Below are 26,853 nucleotides of genomic sequence, written 5' to 3'. Positions count from 1 at the left end.
AGGCTTGCAAAAGTCCAACTGGGCGTGTTTAAAGTAAAAGTCCAAGTGGGCGTGTATTATGTGCGTACATCGGGGCGTGTATTATGTGCGTACATCGGGGCGTGTATTATGTGCGTACATCGGGGCGTGTATTATGTGCGTACATCGGGGCGTGTATTATGTGCGTACATCGGGGCGTGTATTATGTGCGTACATCGGGGCGTTTTTACTACTTTTACTAGCTGGGCTTTCTGACGAGAAGTATCATCCACTTCTCTTCACAACGCCCAGCTTCTGGCAGATCACGCTGTGACGTCACTCACAGGTCCTGCATCGTGTCAGACGAGCGAGGACACATCGGCACCAGAGGCTACAGTTGATTCTGCAGCAGCATCGGCGTTTGCAGGTAAGTCGATGTAGCTACTTACCTGCAAACGCTGATGCTGCTGCAGAATCAACTGTAGCCTCTGGTGCCGATGTGGCCGACACGATGCAGGACCTGGGGCAGGAAGTGAGTGACGTCACAGCGTGATCTCTCGAGAACACGGCTGTGTCTGCACTGCCAGAAGCTGGGCGTTGTGAAGAGAAGTGGATGATACTTCTATACACAACGCCCAGCTAGTCAAAGTAGTAAAAACGCCCCGATGTACATACACAATACACGCCCACTTGGACTTTTACTTTAAACACGCCCACTTGGACTTTTGCAAGCCTCATTTGCATAAACAAATGACAGCTGTCAAACGACGACGCGTAAATTGACTGCCTCGGCATATATACATTATATGCGGGACACTTATATACATTATATGCAGGACACTTATATACATTATATGCAGGACACTTATATACATTATATGCAGGACACTTATATACATTATATGCAGGACACTTATATACATTATATGCAGGGCACTTCTTTGTCACGTAATTTGAGCCGTTCTTCATTGAACTCAATGAAGAGCAGCTCAAGATATACGAGCGTCACAGACGCCTCGTATATTACGAGGAGGAGCATTTACGGCTGAAACGACGCAGCTGTTTTCTTCTGAAAACAGGCTGTCATTTCAGCCGTAAATGACAGCTAGCGTGTGAACATACCCTTATTGTCTCCATAAGACCAAATGTAAACGTCACTTGGAATAAGAACATGCCATCGGTGGAAGAATTTGCTGCCAGTAGTTGAAAGCAGAGGTAGCGCACTGGTAAAGATCTCTGCTAATAAATTTGAGGTGTGAGAACCATGTGGGTTCTATCCCCAGGGTCTCCAGCCTTACAAGCAGTTAACACCCAAGCCACTGTGTTATTATGTCCCATTGTCATCCAATGTTTTTCTCATTGAAGGTCCAATTACCCGTTTTTAAAAGAAGTGAAAAATGCATCTTTGTAAAGCTGCCGTGCAAGCTAGCTCGCAGCTTGCGTGATCCGAGTTAAAAGCAGGAATCACTTCTGTACAACATGGGCTCTAACCCCCACATTGTCCTCCTGGTGAACTTGGGCAGCTCCCCTTTCCCAAAGTGCCACCTATGGAGTGATGAGTATATTGCAGAAATCTGTAATAATCTACTATATAAATACAGCTGTCTCAAAAGAGACAGCTGCATAAGTAACTTTCTTTACATAATTAACTTTCTTATGCAGCAACAATCTCACTACATTGCCTCAACACCACTAGAAACACTACCCAGCAAAGTAGCATTTTTTTTTTACATCAGGATTTGAACCAAGGACTGCACAGAAGACACTCACCATTCAGACTCCACTTACTCACCACACCACCAGTTCACATTGGCATCTTAGCTTTCTTATTGTCCCCATAAAACCAAATGAAATCATTACTTCCAGCAGGAATAAAAACATGTCATCTGTGTAAGAGTTTGTGGCTGGCTCTCAGCAGCAGAGGTAGCGCACTGGTAATGTTCTCTGCTGATAAACTAGAAGCGTCCGGAACGTGTTGGTTCTATCCCCAGGATCTCATCCGTGTGTCTCAGTTTTAGAAGTCTTTCACCAGTGCAGGTTCACAAGGCGAGGCATCCTTTTAAAGGTGAAATGCATCGCCCTGTTGAGCGTCAGCCGCTTGCCAAAATTGTTGGAAAAACATCACCAAGCACAAAACTTATATAAGTGAGGAGACCACCACCTACCACGCAAGCAGCATGCTTTGAACCTAGGTACATGCATGGGGTAACTCCATAGCAAACCAGGCCTAGGCACTTCAGCCCCAAGCCACCAACAATCTTCACTGCACTGCATCCACACCACTATAAGCACCACCCACCTTTAGACAAGGCCACACATAAGGATTTGAACCAGGTGCAGTACAGAAGTCACTCACTGTTTACAGTGCAGCTTAAGCACCAGCTCCGTTTGATCTCTGGGCTTTCTTATTGTTCCCATAAGACCAAATGAAAACATCACTTCCAGCAGGAATAAGAACATTTCATCTTTGGAAGAGTTTGTGGCTGGCTCTTGGCAGCAGAGGTAGTGCACTGGTAATGTTCTCTGCTGATGAATTAGAGGAGTCAGGAACATGCAGGTTCTATCCCCAGGATCTCATTCTTATGTCTCAGTTTTGAAAGTCTTTCACCAGTTTAGGTTCACAAAGCGAGGCATCCTTTTAAAGGAGAAGCGCATTGCCCTGTTGAGCGTCAGCCGCTTGCCAAAATGTTGTCACCTTCAAGCACCAAACTTGTATAAGTGAGGAGACCACCACCTACCACACATGCACAATGTTTTGAACCTAGGGACATGGGCTAACTCCACAGCAAACCAGGCTTAGGCACTTAAGCCCCAAGCCACCATGCTGTCATTCTACTGTCCTCCCCAATGTGATCTAAAGTTTTTCTTGTTGAAGGTCCGATTACCCTTTTTTAAAAGAGGTGAAAAATGCATCCTTGTAAAGCTGCTGTGCAGCTTGCGTGATCTGAGTTGAACGCAGGAATCGCTTCTGTACAGCGTGGGTTCTAATCCCCATGTTGTACTCCAGGAGACCTTGGGCTGCTCCCTCTTTCCCAAAGTGGCACCTATGGAGGGATGGATTATGATACCTGTTTGAGTGATGAACATGTTGCTGAAATCTGCAATAATCTGCTATGTAAATACAGCTCTCTGAGAGGAGGTAGCTGCATAAGTAACTTTCTTATGCAGCAACCACACTGCCTCCACACCACTATAAACACCACTCAGCAGAGCTCCCTTTTAGACAAGGCCATGCATCAGGATTTGAACCAGGGTCTGCACATAAGACACTTACTGTTTAGGGTGCAGCTTAAGCACCAGACCACCAGCTCAGGTTGATCTCTGGGCTTTCTTATTGTTCCCATAAGACCAAATGTAATTGTCACTTCCAGCAGGAATAAGAACATGTCATCTTTGGAACAATTTGCAGCTGCCTCTTGACACCAGATGTAGTGCACTGGTAAAGTTCTTTGCTAATAAATTAGGAGTGAGGGTTCTATCCCTGGGATCTCCTCCTTGAAGGCCTCTCACCAGTGCAGGTTCAGAAAGGCGAGGCATCTTTTAAAATAAAAATGCATTGTCCTGTTGAGCGTCAGCCACTTGGCAAAATTGTTGTCACCCTTAACCACAAGCAGCAAACTCGTATAAGGAAGGGCCTGTTCACATCAGCGTTGGCTTTCCGTTCCGGGGTTCCATCAGAGGTTTCCGTCGGGTGAACCCCGCAACGGAAAGTCAGACTGAAACCACAGCTTCCGTTTCAGTCACCATTGATATCAATGGTGACGGAAATATTGCTAATGGTTTCCGTTCGTCACCATTCCGGCAGGTTTCTGTTTTAACAACGGAATCAATAACGCAGTCGACTCCACTATTAATTCCGTCGGAAAAACAGAAATCTGCCAGAATGGTGACAAACGGAAACCATTAGCAATATTTTTGTCACCATTGATATCAATGGTGATGGAAACGGAAGCTGTGGTTTCAGTGGGACATTCCATTGTGGGGTTCACCTGACAGAAGCAGAACAGAAAGCCAATGCTGATGTGAATAGGCTCTAAGGAGAACACCACCTACCACACAAGCTTTGAACCCAGGGACACAGGTGAAATCCAAAGCAAACCTGGCCTAAGCACTTAACCCCCAAGCCACTGCATGGTCATGCCCCAATGTGATCTAAAGTTTCTCTTCATTAAATATTTTTTTTATTTTTAAAGAGGTGAAAAATATGTTCCCACAGAGCTGTGATCTGAGTTGCACGCAGGAATCGCTTTTGTACAATGTGGTTTCTAACCCCCATGTTGTCCTCGTGGTGACCTTGGGCAGATCCCCCCTTTCCCAAAGTATCACCTATTGAGTGATAGATTATGATACTTGTTTGAGTGATGAGTATATTGCTGAAATCTGCAATTATATATATATATATCTGTATAAGTAACTTTCTTATGCAGCAACAATGACATTGCGCTGCCTCCGCACCACTATAAACACCACCCAGCAGAGTTCCCTTTTAGACAAGGCCACACATCAGGATTTGAACATGGAAGAGACTCACTGTTTGGACACCACTTAATCACCACACCACATGGATTGTGTTCAGCTTGGTTTCTTATCCCTCTTATTGTCTCCATAAGACCAGCAGGAATAAGAACATGTCATCTTTGGAAGAATTTGCATCTGGCTCTTGACTGCAGAGGTAGTATGCTGGTGAAGTTCCCTGCTGATGAATTAGATGAGTCAGGAACATGCAGGTTCTATCCCCAGGATCTCCTCCTAGAAAGCCCTTCACCAGTGCAGCGTTGCCCTGTTGAGCACCGGCCACCGGCCACTTGCCAAAATAGTCAGGAAAACATTAAGCACAAGCAGCTCACTAGTATAAGTAAGGAGACCGCCATCTACCACACAAGTTGAATGCAGCAAACCCAGGTACATGGGCTAACACTGTAGTGTTCCTGAACTCAGCACTCTAGCCCCCAGTCACAGCCCCCCCAGTCGCTGCGCTCTCACGAGACGATGTGCTCAAAAGTGACTTCTGATGAAAGTGAGATTACTGCGCTTTTTTTTATGAGGTGTAAAATGTGATGTGGTGGAGCCGTCGTCCTGCAGCTTATGTGTTCAGACACAACAGTAAATGCCACCAGCACCCAATTAGTAAAACGCTTTAGCCCCGGCAGATGAGAAAGATATTCTAATAGGACTGACGAGCTTTATTTTAAACGTATATTTTTTGTTAATGAATGGCAGAAGGAGACATCATATCTCCACAGGAGCTGCTCTAAGGGGTGCAGGAACCTCAATATAAATCAAGTAGAAAAATAAATGACACAATCAAATTACAAAGACGTGATATATATTTTTTCTTTTCAAAGACGATCTTGTCAGAGACGTGACGCTCATGTAAAGTGCATCTGGTCCGACCCCCCCCCCCCCCCCCCCCCGCCATCACCTTCATTTATTAACCCTTCGTCTCCACACTGTACAGTCGTTTACACTTCTTATTCTTACTAAAGATATTGCACAAATATTATACAAGAGAACGGGGTCAGTGACATCTAGAGAAGCCGAGGAGTTCATTAAAAGGGGTTTTCCACCTCCTGACAACTGATGACCTATCCACCGGATGTCATCAGTACATGATCTGTGGGGGTCCGACCCCCCGACCCGCACAGATCAGCTGGTCTGGTGCCTCCGTGCACTGGACTTACATGCCGGAAGCAGTTGGCTGTGGCCACAGAATAGCGGCCGAGATTCTACAGCACGGCCGCTATGCCATGTACAGGGCCAACTGCTTCCGGCTCCGTACATCGCATTATGTGCCATAATATGATCCGATAAATGGTTAAAGGGGTTTTCCCAGCAGGGACATTTATGACATCTCCACATTATAGGTCATAAATGTCAGATAGATGCGGGTCCCACCACCGGGACCCGCACCTATCTCTAGAACGGGCGCCCCTAAACTCCGTTCTACCACTCTGTGTTGTGGCTGAATGAGGTGAATTCCGACCATAAAAAAGGTTATATGGTCTTGAGTTACAAAAACAGCGGATCTCCGTATCTCGCGGAGCTGAGCTGTTTCTGAAAGTCCCATGCAACTGAATGGTAGTTACGGAAACAGCGTAGCTCCCATGAATTTGCTCTCATAATTTGCATTCTGGGAAGTCATCTGATGTAGGAAAACCAATTGTCCCCACTCAGGGACAGATTTACCACTAGGCACAAGAAGCCTATGTCTATAGGCAGCACAATGGAAAAAGCTGCCTGTACCTATAGGGTACGTCTGATAATATAGTCCATGCAGCGGTGGTTGGTGTAACGGTTTCCATTCAATTCTTGTATACATGCAATGTAGCTATTAAAGAAGCACATAAAGGACCGCTGCGCGTAAAGCAGGCGGCTCATGAAAGAGAAGTAATAATATAGGAGTATAAAGGAGACAGACTGCAGGTGTAGCGGCCCTTTAATGTGCTGTATAATAGTCACGTAGTAATAAAACAAAAGGAACCGCGGACGTGAGCGTCAGATACAATGAAGCAATCGATCACCAGATTTATCACAAGCGCCAGCAGATCTATTCCCAGTGGGACGAATCAGAGCCTCAATGGTCGGTCATCATATTCTTTTGACGCCTAATTCCTTTTTGCAGATATTACCCATGAGTCCTCTGGGGCTAGTGAGTTTTTCAGCCTCGACATTACAGACGTTACAATATTAGCCAAATAAATGATGTCCGATGAACAAGAAAACAACCGCGTGTGATAAGCGGAGTAGCGGACTGCAGCATGTTTAGGGAGCGGAGCCGAGAATGATGAAATATGACGAAGCGCCGGAACGTTAGAAAGTTTCTACAGGTCCATATTACAGAGGAGTCCGAGATTCTCCATACATAAGATCAAGTCGAACAGTTTAAAGTAAAAGTATTTCACCCTATAGAATCTATTTTATATAAAGAAAGTTTAATCAATTCAAGTTCTGCAACTTTCTAATATACTTTGTGTTTCAATTCCAAATCATTTTCAAGATCTCTGCTTGCTGTCAGTAAATGGGAACATACCTGTTTAGAGCCAGAGATTGAATACCTGTCCTGGTCGTGTTTCGCTCACACAGGTGCACGGCTCGTTACATGGAGGGAGCTCCGATACACTGTAACAAGCCGTGCAGCTGTGAATTTCCACATTATATTAGAGTTCTGGATTATCAGATTTTCTTGATTATTTGCGGACAGATTAAAGTTTTCTTTGGTGGATCCAACACGAACATTACTATTAAATTCAGCCCAAAACTCTGTGTGTTTGGCCCATTTATTTCTGGGGGATTTGGGCCTCTCACCCAACCTGCGGGAAGAACCGATGGTTTTAATTTGGGACATTTATGTGGTTCCGGGGTTTGTCTCTATTGCAGTTGTGCATGAAATGACTACGGACGAGACATTTACCGGGAAAGAGAGTAGAAGACGATGAAGAGACATGAGTGTCTCCGGGCTGATGGGGCGTCTTGTCCTCTCGTATTCAGATGTTGGGGTGATGTAGACACTTTCCCTCCGCTCCTTAGGACTTCACAGCCCAGATCTGTTCCATGTGCAGAATTCCTGGTCTGCTCTTTGATATAAATGTCTTCTCTGTAGACCGACGTGATGTCTCCTCTACGACCTTCTGCCTTAGCCAGCAGCCTATTGACATTAAGTGATTGAGATTTCTGAGAAAAGCTTGAAGGATATAAAGTGGCCTCCTCAACATGTAAAAGAGATGAGGGTGGAACGCAACAGCAGAGGGCGCCAGACGTTCCTGATGTAAAACCTGTACTAGGGCCCCCAGTCACATGGCCTATATAGTACTGTTGCCCTCTGGTCATTGGGATCCCAGGGCCCGGCTGTGACTGCTTCCTCTGCACCCCTTATAGTTAATGGGGGCTCAACAATCCAGACCCCAAGCTGCTGAGACCTCATAAATAACGTATATAATCACTGAATAGACTCCAGTCACATCCAGAGCTGCAGTAAGAAATCTGATGTTCCTGCTCTCAGACTGCAGGACTTCGCATCTTCCATGTCACCCCTGCTGGTTCAGTGTCTGCTCCTCTTTTCTGCATTGCATGAGATGTAGGGTTTTCTTCAGTCCATTAATGGATCACAGCCAATCCCACACAGTTATAGATAAGTTTTCCCTGACCCGGGATAAATATTACCTTTGCTGCCCTAGTTCTGCATCTAAATACCCTGGATACGACATAGTGGCTTGTTGGCGCACCCCCTGGCTGGTATGATGCAGAATTTTAAAGGCAGCTTTATATGTGAGTGGAGTAGAAGCCATGTTATAAGTCAGGATCAGTACAAGAGAAGTAAAGCTGCCTCAACACCTCAGAAGCTGGTATTTTGTTCCTCATATTACTCAGCCCATGAAATATTTTCTAAAATAACACCCCCCCCCCCCCCTCCCCGAACCAGATTCCAGCAAGAAGTCACTTTAGAAATGTTGAAATCTCATAGACATGAGTTGCGGGTGATGAATGACCTTCTGCTCATGTTCCCTACGACTCCTGTCAGAAAAGCTGCCATGTGTGGAATGAGGGGAGATGTGAAAGCAATTAATAGCGGCCACTGTAATGTGCGAAAAGCCGAAACGTATCAGCCGCGTCCTGCTGGGGACTGACTGAAAATTGGGATTAGTCCAATGGACGGTGGATTCCAGGGGAAGCTGCGGCCTCCGGCAAGAACGTCAGGAAATCGGAAGGAATTCCAGCGGAACTTCAATCATTTATTGTTTCTTCTCGTACGCTTTATCCCGAACTGAAGTGCTGGACATCGCCGCTGCCGGCCGCAGAATCGCTTTACGGTTAAAGGGCAAGGTTGGCCTTAGGACACATTTACACGTGGCGGAATTGCTGTTGAATTCCGCTGCGGACAGCCTGTTTTTTTCATTTCTTTCTATATATTTTTAGGAAACTTAGTTCAGACGTTGCAGAAAATAACTGCGGAAATCAGGCTGCGGTGCGGAATTTCCCTCCGCAGCAGCTCATGACGTTGCGGAGAAAAAATGGAATTTCACTGCAGATTTCAGCCTTTGCAATGCAAAAACTGAAATCTGTGGCGTCCGCTGTGATATCTGCCACGTCTGAATTACCTGTCAAATATGCAAATGTTGCTGCAGATTCGTTGCGTAATTGCCCCAAATCTGCACCAACATTTGCAGCGGAAAAATTCTGCCACGTCTGAACGTGGCCCTAGGGATGTATCAGTCACCATTCCTGAAGGGGGCGCCATAGATCGACTGCTTGTGCCCACCATCAATATGAGTATGACTAGTATAGCGGTATTACGTGTCCATCGGACGGCGCTGTTATCAGGTGACTTTATACGTGGAGCTGTTATTTGCTCCCTGTATGTTGCTATTATTTGAGCACTGGATGGCGGCGGTATTTCCATTGGGTGGCGCCGTTTCTTAGGCACTGTACAGTATATTATTTTTGCAGTGTTGCTATTTGCATTGTCATTTAGACAACGGTATAGAAGCCAATGCATGGCACTGGTTTATTGTATGGCACTTATACTTTGGCACTATTCCCTACACTCTATGGCAGCACAAAATGTGGGGGCACCATCCAATGCAAGACCGGCTCTGATAAAGGAAGCCAAATGTAACGAGGCCCTCCCACCCGAATTACTCTTACACATTATCTTTCTTGAACTGTTATTATATTTTTTAGCAGTTTAACTACATGCTCCACTCACATCCAGAGCTGCATACAATATTCTGCTGTCTGTTTCCTAAATCTCTGCTCAGACGCTTCCCTAACAGGTCAGCTGAGCCCCTATAATGCCCGGCACTCCCGTGTACTGCATTGTGGGACATTTTTCTTCTACAACAACGTCTTGTGGAAAAAGCTACAACTGCCACAATGCAACACAACAGAGACTGAACCAGAAGGGGCAGCAGTGATATGCAAGGTCCTGCAGACTGAGAGAACAGGAAACCAACCAAACCTTGACTGCAGCTCTGGATGTGACTGGAGAATAAGACATGATGCAATGCAAGATCAGTACAAGATCGGTGAAGCAATAGGGTTTTTAAAGGTCAAATCTTTGCTACAACGCAGTAGTCTGCAGAACTACAACTCCCAGCATGCTCTGACAGTCTGATGCACTTTCCTTTGCTGGGTTTTATTTTTTTTTTACTGTTTTGCTTGACAGTTTATTGCGGCCGTGTCTCCTCGTTGAACCTACAGCTGCAGTCATATGGATTCATTATATGGGTCGTTTCAGCTAACATTCATTCCAGGTTATCACAACCAGCGGATCAGCGAAGATCGCAGAAACCTGATATTACGACAGAGCGCAAGAGGAGCCGCGGTGACAGACGTGACCTCCGCGGGTCATTACCGATAACCTCTCCGTATTGGGGGGGGTTGTACAGGATAATCGCCTCTTCTCAGATCAGCGCGCCGAACTTCTCAGGTTGTTGCGTTTCCAGCCCCACATATTCACCTCTAATTCTGGACCAGGATGATGATGGCGCAGCTGGTACTGGCGGGCAGGAATAATACCACCACCTGCGGAGTCTGTCCTCATTACCGCTGACCTCATTGCCTGCCCTTCACGGACATCGCATCGTGCTGGCAAATAACCGCAGTCTGCTCCTCCTAAAAGCAACAGTCACATAAAAATGCAATAAAATTCCTATAATCCAGCATCAACAGGACCAGAGAAGTCCTGGATTATCACATATTCTGGATTATCACATATTCTGGATTATCACATATTCTGGATTATCACATATTCTGGATTATCACATATTCTGGATTATCAGTCAAAGAAAACACTTGGCTGCATTGTTTATATAAAAAAGCAATGCGCCTAAGGCGAGATTCACACGAGCACGGGGAACTTCGGCGTAAGTTTTTCACGTCCGAGGTGCCTCCGTGCGGGTCCAGTTTTCACGGATCCCCATAGACTTGAGCCTTTGGAGGGATCAACGGACCCTTCACACGCTCTGCTGAAACAACGGCCGTGTGAGCGACCCCATTGAAATACACGCGTCCGTGTGACGGCCGTTGTTTTATCAGGCCTGACCCTGTGTTTTGAGTCTCAAAAACAGAACGCAGACCGCCATAAACAGCGCCTGCCCACGGCCCAGCAAAGAAGCTCTAAAACAGCTATGAAATCTTATTATCGGGTCGCTCCTGCTGGTACAGGGAATTGTTAGATAAGCGATCGCCTGTTATATATCAGTTTAGGTTCCTTTAAATGACTCCGCACCGATCGGTATAAACCGGCGTGACGCCACATGTAACACCCCTTCATGTCTGGTCGCCATCAAACATCTCAGAGTTTCTCTTTACAGTCAGAGCAATCGCCATTTACCAAACTCACAACTCCGGAGATGAAATACAGCGGAGGAGACTGGACCGGAGCTCATGGAGAGAATCATCCCGAAGTCTGTGTCACGCTTCTAATTCTCCAAGGGGCCAGTTACGCGCCCGCCCGACCTCCCTGACGTCACGTCTCTTTCGTGTATTTTTAGATGAAGGTGCGAGCTGAACGCCAGGCTCTGTGGAGATGGCGCAGCTCAACCTGACAGATTTACGACATTATCATTATTATATCTCCCTCGTTGTGCCCAAAACTGAATCCGCGCCCGGCCGATATGGATACAGGAGGGTTTGTACTCCGAGCAGTCATGATGCAGTGATAGAGGTGGTGCAGGGTGGAGCAACAAATGGGCCCCTGTGCAAGGGGAGGGCCACACTGTACCCTACGTCATGGTGGAGGGCCCGGATACAGACTTAACATTGGGGCCCAGGAGCGACAAGTTAAACCTCTGAATTTAGCAAATGATCTCGGAGCTCCAGCGCTTACTGATAGAGGTGGGGGGCGCGTGGACTGGCACTTATGGGAACTTTCAGAGGGACACTGTGGCTGGCACAATGATCTCTTATGGTGGCACTCAAAAAGGAATGATAAAAATCTGTCTCAACATGCATGAGTGTATGTCAAGGGGGAAACTTATTTGTTATTTCAGAATTTTGCAGGGTATGGGCGCTATATGTGGACGCTGAAGAAGAACTATGACATATTAGTTATAAATCCCTATACAGGGACAGTGGCGTAGATATAGGGGGTGCAGAGATGCAATGACATGTGTGTAGGTGAAGCTGTCTCCCTGCAGATATTAATGCATCATTATGAGGTCTATAGGGTACAACTTCGAGGACCCCCCTCATTCCCCACAGATCCGCTGTAGCAGTCACACCCGAGCTCTGGTACTGGGGGGGCCCAAAGACCCCTCTGTCACTTAAGAGGACACACATACTAAAATGAAATATGATATTTTAAGGGCCCTGGTACATTACTTGTACCGGGGCCCAAGAGCTCCAAGAAACCAATGTAAAACGAAATGTCTAATATATTATTTCTATACTAGAGAAACCTGCAGCGACCACATTCATATCCCTCAACCACACAAAGTATTTTAATCAGGTTCTTCTGAGTCATTGCACAATCTAACAATGTTTAATTAACGAGAAATTAATGGCCAATTACTTTTTCGTGTTATTTTTTTGTGGGTTGAGGAGAAATATTTCAAAAGGATGACAGAGCTTATATATGGCCGTATATACAAGCATCAAAATCTCCTAACAGGATCTGAGAATCACGCTGAAAAGGTCAATACAAGAAATAACTGGACGTTTCCAAAGTCAATTGTCTTGTAAAAAGGCTTTAAGATCCATGTAAGAGAAAGACTGTAACAAGATGTTTTCTAATCAGGAAAATGTGTCCCTAAATATTAAAATATTCTTTTTTTTTTTTTCATTTTACAAAGGTTAATAGAGAAATTATGAAAACTTTCTATCAATTGTATAACTACTATAATACTGCCGCTATATACAAGAATATAACTACTATAATACTGCCCCCTATATACAAGAATATAACTACTATAATACTGCCCCTATATACAAGAATATAACTACTATAATACTGCCCCTATATACAAGAATATAACTACTATAATACTGCTCCTATATACAGGAATATAACTACTACAATACTGCCCCCTATGTACAAGAATATAACTACTATAATACTGCCTCCTATATACAAGAATATAACTACTATAATACTGCCCCCTATATACAAGAATATAACTACTATAATACTGCCCCCTATATACAAGAATATAACTACTATAATACTGCTCCTATATACAAGAATATAACTACTATAATACTGGCCCTATGTACAAGAATATAACTACTATAATACTGCCTCCTATATGCAAGAATATAACTACTATAATACTGCTCCTATATACAAGAATATAACTACTATAATACTGCCCCTATATACAAGAATATAACTACTATAATACTGCTCCTATATACAAGAATATAACTACTATAATACTGCTCCTATATACAAGAATATAACTACTATAATACTGCCCCTATATACAAGAATATAACTACTATAATACTGCCCCCTATATACAAGAATATAACTACTATAATACTGCTCCTATATACAAGAATATAACTACTATAATACTGCCCCCTATATACAAGAATATAACTACTATAATACTGCTCCCTATATACAAGAATATAACTACTATAATACTGCCCCTATATACAAGAATATAACTACTATAATACTGCTCCTATATATAAGAATATAACTACTATAATACTGCTCCTATATACAAGAATATAACTACTATAATACTGCCCCCTATATACAAGAATATAACTACTATAATACTGCCCCCTATATACAAGAATATAACTACTATAATACTGCCCCCTATATACAAGAATATAACTACTATAATACTGCCCCTATTAACAAGAATATAACTACTATAATACTGCCCCCTATATACAAGAATATAACTACTATAATACTGCCCCCTATATACAAGAATATAACTACTATAATACTGCCTCCTATATACAAGAATATAACTACTATAATACTGCCCCCTATATACAAGTATATAACTACTATAATACTGCCCCCTATATACAAGAATATAACTACTATAATACTGCTCCTATATATAAGAATATAACTGCTATAATACTGCCCCCTATATACAAGAATATAACTACTATAATACTGCTCCTATATACAAGAATATAACTACTATAATACTGCTCCTATATACAAGAATATAACTACTATAATACTGCTCCTATATACAAGAATATAACCACTATAATACTGGCCCCTATATACAAGAATATAACTACTATAATACTGCTCCTATATACAAGAATATAACTACTATAATACTGCTCCTATATACAAGAATATAACTACTATAATACTGCTCCTATATACAAGAATATAACTACTATAATACTGGCCCCTATATACAAGAATATAACTACTATAATACTGCTCCTATATACAAGAATATAACTACTATAATACTGCTCCTATATACAAGAATATAACTACTATAATACTGCCCCCTATATACAAGAATATAACTACTATAATATTGCCCCTATATACAAGAATATAACTACTAGAATACTGCCCCCTATATACAAGAATATAACTACTATAATACTGTCCCCTATATACAAGAATATAACTACTATAACACTGCTCCTATATACAAGAATATAACTACTATAATACTGCTCCTATATACAAGAATATAACTACTATAATACTGCTCCTATATACAAGAATATAACTACCATAATACTGCCCCCTATATACAAGAATATAACTACTATAATACTGCCCCTCTATACAAGAATATAACTACTATAATACTGTCCCCTATATACAAGAATATAACTACTATAACACTGCTCCTATATACAAGAATATAACTACTATAATACTGCTCCTATATACAAGAATATAACTACTATAATACTGCTCCTATATACAAGAATATAACTACCATAATACTGCCCCCTATATACAAGAATATAACTACTATAATACTGCTCCTATATACAAGAATATAACTAACTACTATAATACTGCCTCCTATATACAAGAATATAACTACCATAATATTGCCCCCTATATACAAGAATATAACTACTATAATACTGCCCCCTATATACAAGAATATAACTACTATAATACTGCCCCCTATATACAAGAATATAACTACTATAATATTGCCCCCTATATACAAGAATATAACTACTATAATACTGCTCCTATATACAAGAATATAACTACTATAATACTGCCCCTATATACAGGAATATAACTACTATAATACTGCCCCTATATACAAGAATATAACTACTATAATACTGCTCCCCTATATACAAGAATATAACTACTATAATACTGCCCCCTATATACAAGAATATAACTACTATAATACTGCCCCCTATATACAAGAATATAACTACTATAATACTGCCCCCTATATACAAGAATATAACTACTATAATATTGCCCCCTATATACAAGAATATAACTACTATAATACTGCTCCTATATACAAGAATATAACTACTATAATACTGCCCCTATATACAGGAATATAACTACTATAATACTGCCCCTATATACAAGAATATAACTACTATAATACTGCTCCCCTATATACAAGAATATAACTTCTATAATACTGCCACCAATATACAAGAATATAACTACTATAATACTGCTCCTATATACAAGAATACAACTACTATAATACTGCTCCTATATACAAGAATATAACTGCTATAATATTGCCCTATATACAAGAATATAACTACTATAATACTGCCCCCTATATACAAGAATATAACTACTATAATACTGCCCCCTATATACAAGAATATAACTACTATAATACTGCCCCCTATATACAAGAATATAACTACTATAATATTGCCCCTATATACAAGAATATAAATAGAATAAAACCTCCTCAGACATTTGGATCACTATTCTATATATAACTTATTTTTAGACTGATAGAAATACATATGTAAGATGTTCTGGTCGTGTCCGCTCCCTATATACCTTGTGGCAGTAATTTGTGATTATTTTTGCAGCAGCCTCCACTTGGTGTTTTCCTGCTGGGGGTGATAGTACAATGACTGTTGGTGTAAACTAGAAGTTGTGTCATTTCTATCCTCAGGCATCTAGAGAAAGGAATCTGCTCAGGACTTGGTAACTTCATGTGTGATCTCAGCTAAATCTGAACTAGATATAACAGCTGTCAGCCGAGCAATTGTTCACAGTTATCAGCCACCAATTTAGGAACGCGCATGTTTCAATGTAGCAGGGGAGATGAGCTGCTGCTGGACACTTCTGACACTGCTTATCTCCAAAGGTAATAAAAGGTCAAATTCAAAAGGATCCGCCAACAAAAATGTAAAGAAAGTTCAGCATTTTATAGTGAAAAGTTCTGCAAGTTTATAATATACTTTGTTTCTATTCCTCGCCATTTTCAAGATCTCTGCTTGTTGTCAGTGAATGGAAAAACAAATCTTGCATATATCCAGAAGATAAAACCCCTCCCTCCAGATATAGTCCTTTTTACACAGTTGCAGTTTGTTACAGTGTAGCAGTCCTCCTTTATTCCAGATGCTTAACTCCCTCGATACATTGTAACAAGCCTAGCAGCTGTATGAACAGGGCTTGGTCTGTATGGCTGGACATGCTGTGTAATAATGGGATAGTGAAGGCTTCTGTGTACATGATTCAGGCCTCGGGGGACCATTCTCCATGACATGAACGTATGTTGGAGAGCGGGAGATCAATGATGTGACATGAAGGTCGATAGAGAACCATTCATGTGGACGAGACCTCAAGGTTGCACTTGAGACGTAGGGACCGGTGGGACCGTCATCTTGAGAACAGTGGCTGATTTAGAAGTGTCGTCGTGTGGTTTGGGAAATGTCGCAGAGACTTTGGAGATGTGTGCGGCTCGGGCAATGGTCCTAAATACAAAATTGTGTCGACTCAATTCGCTTTTTAAGACACTGAAGGTTTTCATCATTTTTAGTACATAAAGGTCCAGCGGGGTCTCAGGGTGAGCCTCAAACCAACACAGAGACCCCTGTACGTATCCGGATATGGCTAATCAATCCTGAAGACAAGCTCCGCAGCAGTCGCACCAACTGATGACTTAATTATCAATAATGCGACCATCGGTAATGGTAATCGTTAGCGGTACGGCATCATTTTCATTAGATGGGATTATGTAGATCAGACATGATTCTTAATATGGGTAATTCCCACCCGACGATTATTCCTATTGATTCGCATGTGTGGATGTATGGTATCGCCGTGGTCAGTGGCCATCACAATCCGGGGCAATACATCATCTGATGACTAATTTCATAATATACCTTTATATGGCTCAGAGCTGATACAGAGCTCCAAATCCCCTGCATAGACATAAAAATAATTACATTCTAGCTTACTGCAACCACCACAAGGGGGAGCTCACTGCATACATTAAGCCATGGAATTAAAAAATAACACAGTATGAAGTGAGCTCCCCCTAGTGGTGGCTGCAGGCAGCTACAATGTAATTATTTTACTCTATATCTATTTGGAGCTCTGTTCTAGAAAACTAGAGCTTCATCCCCTATAAAGATATATTAAGAATTTAATCAGCACAGAATTTTTGACCTATTTAAGTTGCTATTCAAGGGAGAACATTCACTTTAAAAGAGTTTTCCGGTTTTATGTCAATAAAGTTACTGACTGTAATATATTTTGTGTTTCGATTCCTCATCATGTTCATGATCTCTGCCTGCTGTCAGTGAATGAGAACAAGCTGTAACCCTGTCAGAGCTCTGTCTTATTAGAGCCTAGTACCTGTGTCTGTTGGACATGATGACAATGGATTTCCAGCCTCTGGATTTAAATATGAATTTTCCCATACACTGACGGCAAGCAGAGACCGTCTATTTAAAGGGGTATTCCCAACTTAGACATTTATGGCATATCCATATGCTATGTCCACCATGAGGTGCAATATTGTTTTACATATGAAGCCTCTTGCTCTGTGCTGTAGGTGTATATATTCACATGCTGCGGTCATATCATGTTTTTTGCAGCGAATGTTGCAAAATTATGGCAAAATTGTCAAGACTTTCCCCAATTGCGTGAAAATTGGGGTAAAAACCGCCATATGACTGAAACGTGCAGATATAAATTGACCATTAGTCTTACCCTGATAAATGAATGACTTTAGGGTCATTAAATATGTCAACGTCTGTCACATGTGCCAATAATGTAATTTCTGTGCGTCCGATATCACTGTGCCAGTCCAACACCTCGTTAACAGCTGTGACTTAATGGGCATCAAATTCTGCCCATTAAGCCTCCACTCTACAGTTCAGCATTAACGAACACGGCGCTGCTTATGGGGAGGACAACCATTGAGCGTGTTTATATGATAGGAAAGTCAATTAGGAGTCTGCAGACGGTGGAAGGACGAAGTGTTAATGCAGTCAGAGCAAAGATGCCAAACGACTGCTGCTGCCCGGATTACACCATCACGCCATGGCAGGACGACAAAGAAAAAAAATACAGCTGAGTCAAGGTGCAGGAGGGAACAGTAAAAAAAATAATAAAAATGTTTTCCATTTGCAAAAGTTTTGGACCCGCACCGCTGGCTTTAGCCGCATTGTTTCAATTGGCGCCAGTGCTTAATGCATATAAGCGCCGGCTGCCTCGTACACTTAGTTGCCACTTTTCTGGGCTGGCCCATGATGGGCTCATGTTTGTCCTTGACGTATGAAAAATGTTTCAACATCTAATTGGTGGAAAAAATGTTCACTATTTGGGGAATGTGACTTTCATCTCCAGCACTTACAAACACTGTATAAACAACACACATGTCCCGTATCCCCTGCTGTCCCCACTGTCCTTGTAAATAAGGGACTTTGATCAATATCTCAGAACCTAATTAGGGACGTACTGTAAAGATGGACATCAGTCAGGAGTATGACATGTTTTCAATAAGTATATAAGCACACAGTTCACCAACTCACTAAGGAGCAGCGATGACATCACTGAGAATGCAGCCTATCCAATCACTAAGGAGCGGTGACATCTCTGAGAATGCAGCCCATCCATTCACTATGGAGAAGCGGTGACATCACAGAGAATACATCCTATCCATTTACTAGAGAGCAGCGATGACATCACTGAGAATGCAGCCTATCCATTCACTAGAGAGCAGCGGTGACATCACAGAGAATATATCCTATCCATTTACTAGAGCGCAGCGATGACATCACTGAGAATGCAGCCTATCCATTCACTAGAGAGCAGCGGTGACATCACTGAGAATACATCCTATCAATTCACTAGAGAGCAGCGGTGACATCACTGAGAATGCAGCCTATCCATTCACTAGAGAGCAGCGGTGACATCACAGAGAATATATCCTATCCATTTACTAGAGCGCAGCGATGACATCACTGAGAATGCAGCCTATCCATTCACTAGAGAGCAGCGGTGACATCACTGAGAATACATCCTATCAATTCACTAGAGAGCAGCGGTGACATCACTGAGAATGCAGCCTATCCATTCATTAGAGAGCAGCGGTGACATCACTGAGAATGCAGCCTATCCATTCACTAGAGAGCAGCGGTGACATCACTGAGAATGCAGCCTATCCATTCACTAGAAAGTGTCAGGTAGAGTTCCCCTCTAACTCTCAGCTGCGTCTTAAGGGATCGCTCGTCTAGAGAAGATATAATGTGTATTACATCTGTGTTTGTTCCTCTGCTCCTTCCTGCAGGTGGCAGAGAGCAGGATGATTGATGGGAATGCCAGGAGGACTGCGTGTAAATATCACGCACAGTAAATCGCCTTCAGTCCATACATTTTATTTTATTTATTTAACGCTTGGATGAGATTCAAAGAATTATTTTTCATTCTCCAAAAAGATAAAGCAGCCGCTCCGCGTTCTCTACGTGTCCACACTGTGTAATGGGGTTCATAAAAAGGCGCACGTGTCATATTCCCAGCAGCACATCTGTCAACCTGCGTACAATGTAGGAGATGTAACGTATAGATTAGTGGTCTCCAACCTTTAACTCTCCAGCTGGGGCTCTCCCAGCATGATAGGAGTTGTAGTTCTGAAACAGCCGGAGACCCACAGGTCAGCGACCACTAGTTTAGAGTAATGAGACCGCTGTGCACAGTATCAGGCCAGGTCACACCCAGACTGTAATGTTAAAGGGGATCCCCGAAATGAATTCTGTATGTGCTCACTATATGCAAACATGCCCGTTTAATATGGGAGAAATGGATTGTGGGTAGGGGGGTCCAGCATTAAGTGCAGGGACCTCCTGGAGTCAGAGCTGCTCGTGGCACTGGCTAATACAGGGGGATTCTGATTGGGAGACCCCCCCAGCCTCTCTATTCACCTTGTTAGGACATATGGAGGTAATAAAGACGGGTTCAACTACTTCAAAGAGACGTGACAGCTTCGGAGTGGTGGGACTGGTTTTGTGCTTTGCCCTGAGGCTGTTTGTTCTAATGTCAATTTTGTTCACTGAAATCTAAACAGGATTTAGCATCACCCCGACCAGCCAAGCGCCGACTCTCCAGTATGTGGGGGCAGCAAGGGCAAAAGCAGCATTTATGAAGGGGGGTTTCTAAGCGCATTGGTGCCCATGGTGGAGGTGGTAAAATGCCCCTCACTCCCCATTATACTGACTGTACAGGAATTATAGACGATGGGTAACCCTAGATAACACCCAATGCTCCTAATATAATTTCTTTATTGGAGTCAGATCTCTTTTTTTATGATATAAAGCTTCTCTTCACACAGCCCTAGAGTGACATGATAATACTCTGCCTGCAGGCACCACTAGGGGGAGCTCACTGCAAAGGGATTTATGGACTCAATATTAAATCAGTATGCAGTGTGCTCCCCCTAGTGGCGGCAGAAATAATTGTAGAATTTAACTCTGGTTTTCATGAACTGCTCAAAGGAGGGTTTTCCAAGTACTAGAGAACCTCCCTAAGTGCCCCTCTGGGCAGAGGACACGTCTACAGGGTGCCCAGACAAGATAGAGAGAAAGGAAGAGTCAGAAAGAGAGAATGAGGAGGAGAGAAAGAAAGAAAAGATAGGACGGTCGCTCATGACTTGGGATTACTCATGTTGCAGCATCACTTTAAATATAAATGACTTGGATTTGACACAATTTACACGACGACTTCTCCCAGTTCAGCAATAACCAGAGGAAATTTCCAATATGATGTTTATTGTGACAGGCGGCCGGGGCAGAGATTATTTTATGCTGTGGAGATTCCTCTAAACCACTGACTGTGAGGGGAGGATCATTATCTGATGGTTGATGGACCACTGCAATGTTATCCACTGATGCCTCCCCGGTTGTCATGGGACTACAAGCACCAGCATGCCACAAAAGCTATAACTTCTACCATGAAGCCGGGTCTATGAAGGGGTTAAATGTGCAGCTCCGCGCAGATGTCTTTCTTATGTGGAGTTTCCATCCTGCTGTCTACACTAAATGTTACTGTAATTCTAAAAAGGAGCGGCTGTCATTATGAAAGATCACAGGAGACAGAAACACAAACCGACGCCTGACGCATTCTACACAGCCACGAGATACTCTGAACCAGTGGTCTCTGCGGCTGTCAGAAGAGCATGCTGGGAGTTGTAGTTCAGTAACAGACCCGCAGGTTGGGGACCACTCCGCTATAACATTACTATGAGCCTAGATAACCCTAACCCTCCTATATAAAGCCCTTCCCGACTAACCTAGCGCGCCGGTCCACTAAAAGGCACAACTACCTGCAGCGAAACGCACAATCACAATAGTTGGGGTTCATGAGCAGCTTCCACTTTCATTGCCCATAAAGGGGGGTTCCTGTTTTGTGTAAATAAAGATGACTCATCCCATAATGAAAAGTTCTGCAACTTTCTATATACTTTATGTTTCAATTGCACGTAATTTTCAATCTCTGTGCTTGCTGTCAGTGAACATAAACATTCATGTACAGACCTTGAAAACCCATCCTGGCCTGCTACTTTGCAGTATAGTGTTACAATTGTATCCACTCTAAAAAATCCTCTGTGAGCTGAACAACCTGGACCTGAACTGATACATTTTACCTGCACTGATACATTGTAACAAACTATCAGGACAGGAGAGAGATTTGTGCTGCTGATGTTTTTATGCAATTATACATTTCCCCCAATGGCAGTGATGTATGTTGTGACTATTTATCAAAGACAAATAAATATAGGGTTAAATTAGTGGCAACATATGTCAATAAAGTAGCCGAGCTAAAATAAAAAACACTGCAACAGTAACACGGACACGGAGTATCAGGGGGTGTAATATAATGCGCAGAGACGAGTTCTGTATGGAAATGTATAACCTGGAACAATGTAACAAAGTGTGAGAGACTGAGCTGTACGGCCGTGTTCACATCACGATACAGCCCTATGTTTGGCGTAGCCGCTACGTAAACCCCCGGTGCCTACGCTGAACATAACCCTAGGCCCTTTCACCCAACTTATGCCAAAAATGAGTCCCTCCAGAAGACACCGGGCTGTTATGCGTTTTTTGCCGTATGGAATAGCGTCGTCGACTATACTGATAAATACAGAGGGATACCGTCGAAAAACGTACATTGCGTTGTATACGTTTTACTATTATTGGCTGCGAGGGGTAACGCAGGTCACTGGATACTTTACTGCTTTCTGTCAGAGAATCCTCCTGATATCTAAGCCCAACGGAAAGAAGACATTTCTATGTGAACAGTCTGATCGGTGACAATATGTGTATATTGTGTAATAATAAGTGTGAGATCCGAATGTAGAAGAACGAATACACAAATGTAACAGCCAGAGGAAAGGATGAGATGACCGGACGGCCGAGAACCAGATGGAAAATCCCCACAAAATCTGCATGTTTTACACGTGGATTTTGCTGTGGATTTGGTCGTAGATTTCACCCAGTGAATTGCAATGTCAGAAATCCGTATAAAAATCTGTAACAGACAAGACACGATGTGAGTGGTTTCGGCTGTTTTCTTATAACCCCCTGAACTGTTCTGTACTTTGCTACAAAAATAAACAGTGGGGGCGATATACTATTCAAAATTCTGGGGTTCATTGTTTGCGCTACATTTATTATATGTTTTCTACACGCTCGACAAGGAAACGTGGCTTAGCGAGAAAGGGGTGAGGACTAACAGAAAGGAGCACGGCTAAAAATGCCAAAAAAAAAAAGAGGAAAGTGAACCAACCAAGACGTGATATAAGAGAGAAAAAAGTGTCAAATATTTCATACCTCGTGCAGCATAAATCGGGCGCGTCTTCTGACTGCTTGGTCTGGGTTCACACTCTCTAAATCTTACGCAGTATCAGTAAATCTGCCCCAATGTGTGAACCCCAGTATATAACGTATCAGCCCCGACAACTGTATCGTAATAACAATGGTACATATGAACATAAAAGTGACGCTACATTTCCACATTATCACACTTATGGTACACGGGCCCCAGTGCAAATCTCAGACCCTGGGCACAAACACCGGAGTGAAGTGTAAGCTCCATGGCCACATTCTAGAAGACTCAGCCGGGCGCCACGTGGGAGCTCTTACCTTCTTCAGGGGGGTTGGGGTCCCACACTGACCAAATCTGGACGAAGAAGTAGGGTGTCCAGCACACAATGTAGGCCAGCACGATGATGAAGGTCATCTTGACGGTCCGGATTTTGGCCTTGGAGATGAGCCTGACGCTGCTGACCCTGGACATGGTGGCTCTCCTGCTGGCGCTCAGCCTCAGGTTACTCTCACACACAGTCTTCAGGCGGATGTTCTGCCAGATCTTGTAGCTTATGAGTCCATAGCAGACACTGAGGATAATCACTGGGATGATATATACAGCCAGGGTTATCCAGGTGACATAAGCTTTGGGTCCCCAGGGCTGGATGAAGTGCGCTCGGCAGTCAAACACCCCATTGCCCATATCTGTGAGGGAGAAGATGACGGTTTGAGGGATGCTGAGGAGAAAGCTGAGGACCCAGGTGAAGAGGACATAGACACAGTCTGACCTCCTGTGCAGGGACCTCAAGGGTTGACAGATGGCCAAGCACCTGTCCAGGGACATCAGCAGGAGCATATAGGTAGAAGCGAACATCCCCACCACCTGCAGGTAAGTCACCAACCTACAGACGAAGTCCGGAGCATAGAACCTGAAGGTGATGTCCCAGATGAGCTGGGGAAGGACCTGGAACAATGCGACCACCAGATCCGCGATACTCAGGTGCTTCATGAAGAAATACATGCGGGAGTGCTTGTGTCTGTTAATGTAAATCCCCAGGAGGACGCAGATATTCCCGGCCAGGGCCAGGAACAAGATCAGGGCCAGCACAGTCACCTCCACCTTGGCCATCTCCTCGTTCCTTTTTAGGGGGTCCCGGGTGAAGTTGTGGCTTTGGTTCCGGTTCTCTAAGCTGGAGTTGACCCATGAGATGTTGAGATGCTCGGAACAGTCACTATTTAGGCACAATCCCTCCATCTCCACGAAGTCTTCCTAGACTTGCCTCATCCTTTGGCTCCTGAGGTCCTGTAGTCGGGGGTCGCCGCTCCACACAGGTGACAGGTTTGCTCCTTGCAATCTCCTGGGCGCTTTACTGCTGAAGATGAGGTGGTCTCTGTCAGCCACTCCTTCCCCCAGGACATGTAGACCCTCCTGGACAGTCAGACATGTGCAGCCTCTTGCAGAGTATTGATAGTAATAGAGTAGGACAACTCCCAGCAGGTCACATCCATAGGACAACAACTCCCAGCAGATGCAGGCAGCTCAGGTCCTGACATGTTTCCACCCTGGTCAGGAGGACCCCCACCATCTGTGCTGCGACTTTCCTTCGGTCCTGGCTGTAATGATCTCCCAGCAGCTCAGTCCTTACAACACAGAAAGAGGAGTCACCACTTAGGGGCCCCCAGATCCAGTCTGGGAAGATTCCTCCCCCCTGTGAGGTGACTCTGCTCACCCCCTCCCTCCAGGCACAGGTTGAGTTGTTCAGGAGCCTCCTCTCTATTAACCCTTCACATCTTGCAGACTGAGCAGCAGAGGGAGAAAGAACAGCCCGCAGTCTGCTACACATTAGGAGTAATGAATATTCCGGCAGGGGGCTGCGCTACTACTCGGTGGCCACTAGATGGCGCTGCAGGACACGGTTCTTCCAATGCGGCTGGCCCGGAGCTGATAACTACTCACACAGTGCGGGCGGCAGTAGAAGCCGACAAATGCCAACACCTCCCCCTCTGCAGGTGGCATGGAACTAATACCCACAGAGGGCACTGATGTACTGGCTGCCGTGCTGATTGGGAACTACAAGAACCATCAGGCTGCTGGAATTTGATTTCAACTATATTTTTATTGAAAGTTTTCAAAATACACACATGACATTAGGACGCATGGGCAAGTCATGCAATCCATTTGACATAGCAGAGAATCCAAACAGACAAAACAAGACACCGGGAAAAAGACAAAAGGGAGGGGGGAAACAAAAAATAAAGTAACAATCAGAAATCAATCCACGGTCTAACCCTGAGATATCGGTAGCCAATACTTATCCCCCGGATCCCACACCACCCTACACCTGTCCAGCGTATTGTCACGTGAGGCTGTCATATACTCCATAGTGTAAATTTCCCTAATTCTAGTCAGTAAGTCGGTGTGAGAGGGAGGGGCGGTCCGTCTCCACTTCCAAGCAATCAGGGTTTTAGCGGCGGTGAGAAAGTGCCAAAAAAGTCGAGCTAGGGGCTTCTCCAAGGACCTAGGAGGGACATTCAGGAGTTAATGAAGAGGGTCTAGAGGAATATCCTGCTGTAACATCGCCAAATTCCTAACCTCCAGCCAAAACTGTTGTACCAGGGAACAGCTCCAAAAAATATGGAACAGGTCCCCTCTCTGATCTCTGCATCGCCAACAATCCGATGGGATACCCTGATTGAAGCTATGCAGAAAGGCGGGGGTATGGTACCAAAACATAAGGATTTTATATTGATTTTCTTTATATGCAGAGGGAAGTTTTAGCTGCTTGTGACCAGATGATCTGCCACAATGAGGACGGAATGGATTTATTCAACAGGGTCTCCCACTTTAACATATATCTATGCCCAGGCGGGGGGGAGTGATCCGGGGATAGCAGTATCGCATAAATAGCGGATATAAGCCCTTTAGGGCGGGTTCACACATAGCGGAATTTCACTTAAATTCCGCTGCGGACACTCCGCAGCGTTAATCCGCAGCGGAGCCGTTTCTCCATTGACTTTCACTTTAATTTAGCAGTGTTCGTTTACACGATGCGTACAATTCCGCTGCGGAGCATAGGCTGCGGAGCGGAATTTGGTGTCCGCAGCATGCTCTGTCTGTTGCGGAGCAGTGGCGGACTGGTTGCGGACTCATGGCGGAATTTCTCCATTGACTTCAATGGAGAGTCAAAATTCCGCAATGAAGTCCGCAGATCTTATGTGTGCTGCGGAGCGTATTGTTTTTACTACCATGACATTTCTTCATTCTGGCTGGACCTATGTATTTCTAGGTCTACAGCCAGACTGAGGAAGTCAATGGGGCTCCCGTAATGACGGGAGCGTTGCTAGGAGACGTCTGTAAATAGTCACTGTCCAGGGTGCTGAAAGAGTTACGCGATCGGCAGTAACTGTTTCTGCACCCGGGACAGTGACTACCGATCTCAATATACATGTATCTGTAAAAAAAAATATAAGTTCATACTTACCGAGAACTCCCTGCGTCTGTCTCCAGTCCGGCCTCCCAGGATGACGTTTCAGTGTAAGTGACGGCTGCAGCCAATCACAGGCCAAGCACAGGCTGCAGCGGTCACATGGACTGGAGCGTCATCCAGGGAGGTCGGGCCGGATGCCGAAAGAGGGACGCGTCACCAAGACAACGGGCGGTAAGTATGAATT

The 26,853-nt window shown here is 43.9% G+C and overlaps 1 protein-coding gene across 1 annotated transcript in view; it reads right to left on the bottom strand.

Moving 5' to 3' along the window:
* OXTR (oxytocin receptor) overlaps nucleotides 1-25,015 on the bottom strand; it is a 32,896-nt gene extending 7,881 nt beyond the window's left edge. Inside the window, exon 1 of the mRNA XM_075831869.1 lies at nucleotides 23,518-25,015. Coding sequence (XP_075687984.1) covers nucleotides 23,518-24,436 — 919 coding nt within the window. The 5' untranslated portion in view covers nucleotides 24,437-25,015. The remainder of the gene's footprint in view (nucleotides 1-23,517) is intronic.
* Nucleotides 25,016-26,853: the final 1,838 nt, after the last annotated feature.

Source organism: Rhinoderma darwinii, chromosome 7 (genome assembly GCF_050947455.1).
Source record: "Rhinoderma darwinii isolate aRhiDar2 chromosome 7, aRhiDar2.hap1, whole genome shotgun sequence".
In the NCBI taxonomy this organism is placed as follows: Eukaryota; Metazoa; Chordata; class Amphibia; order Anura; family Rhinodermatidae; genus Rhinoderma; species Rhinoderma darwinii.
Note: the sequence above shows the minus strand (reverse complement) of the source record. Positions and strands in the feature narration are given on the sequence as shown.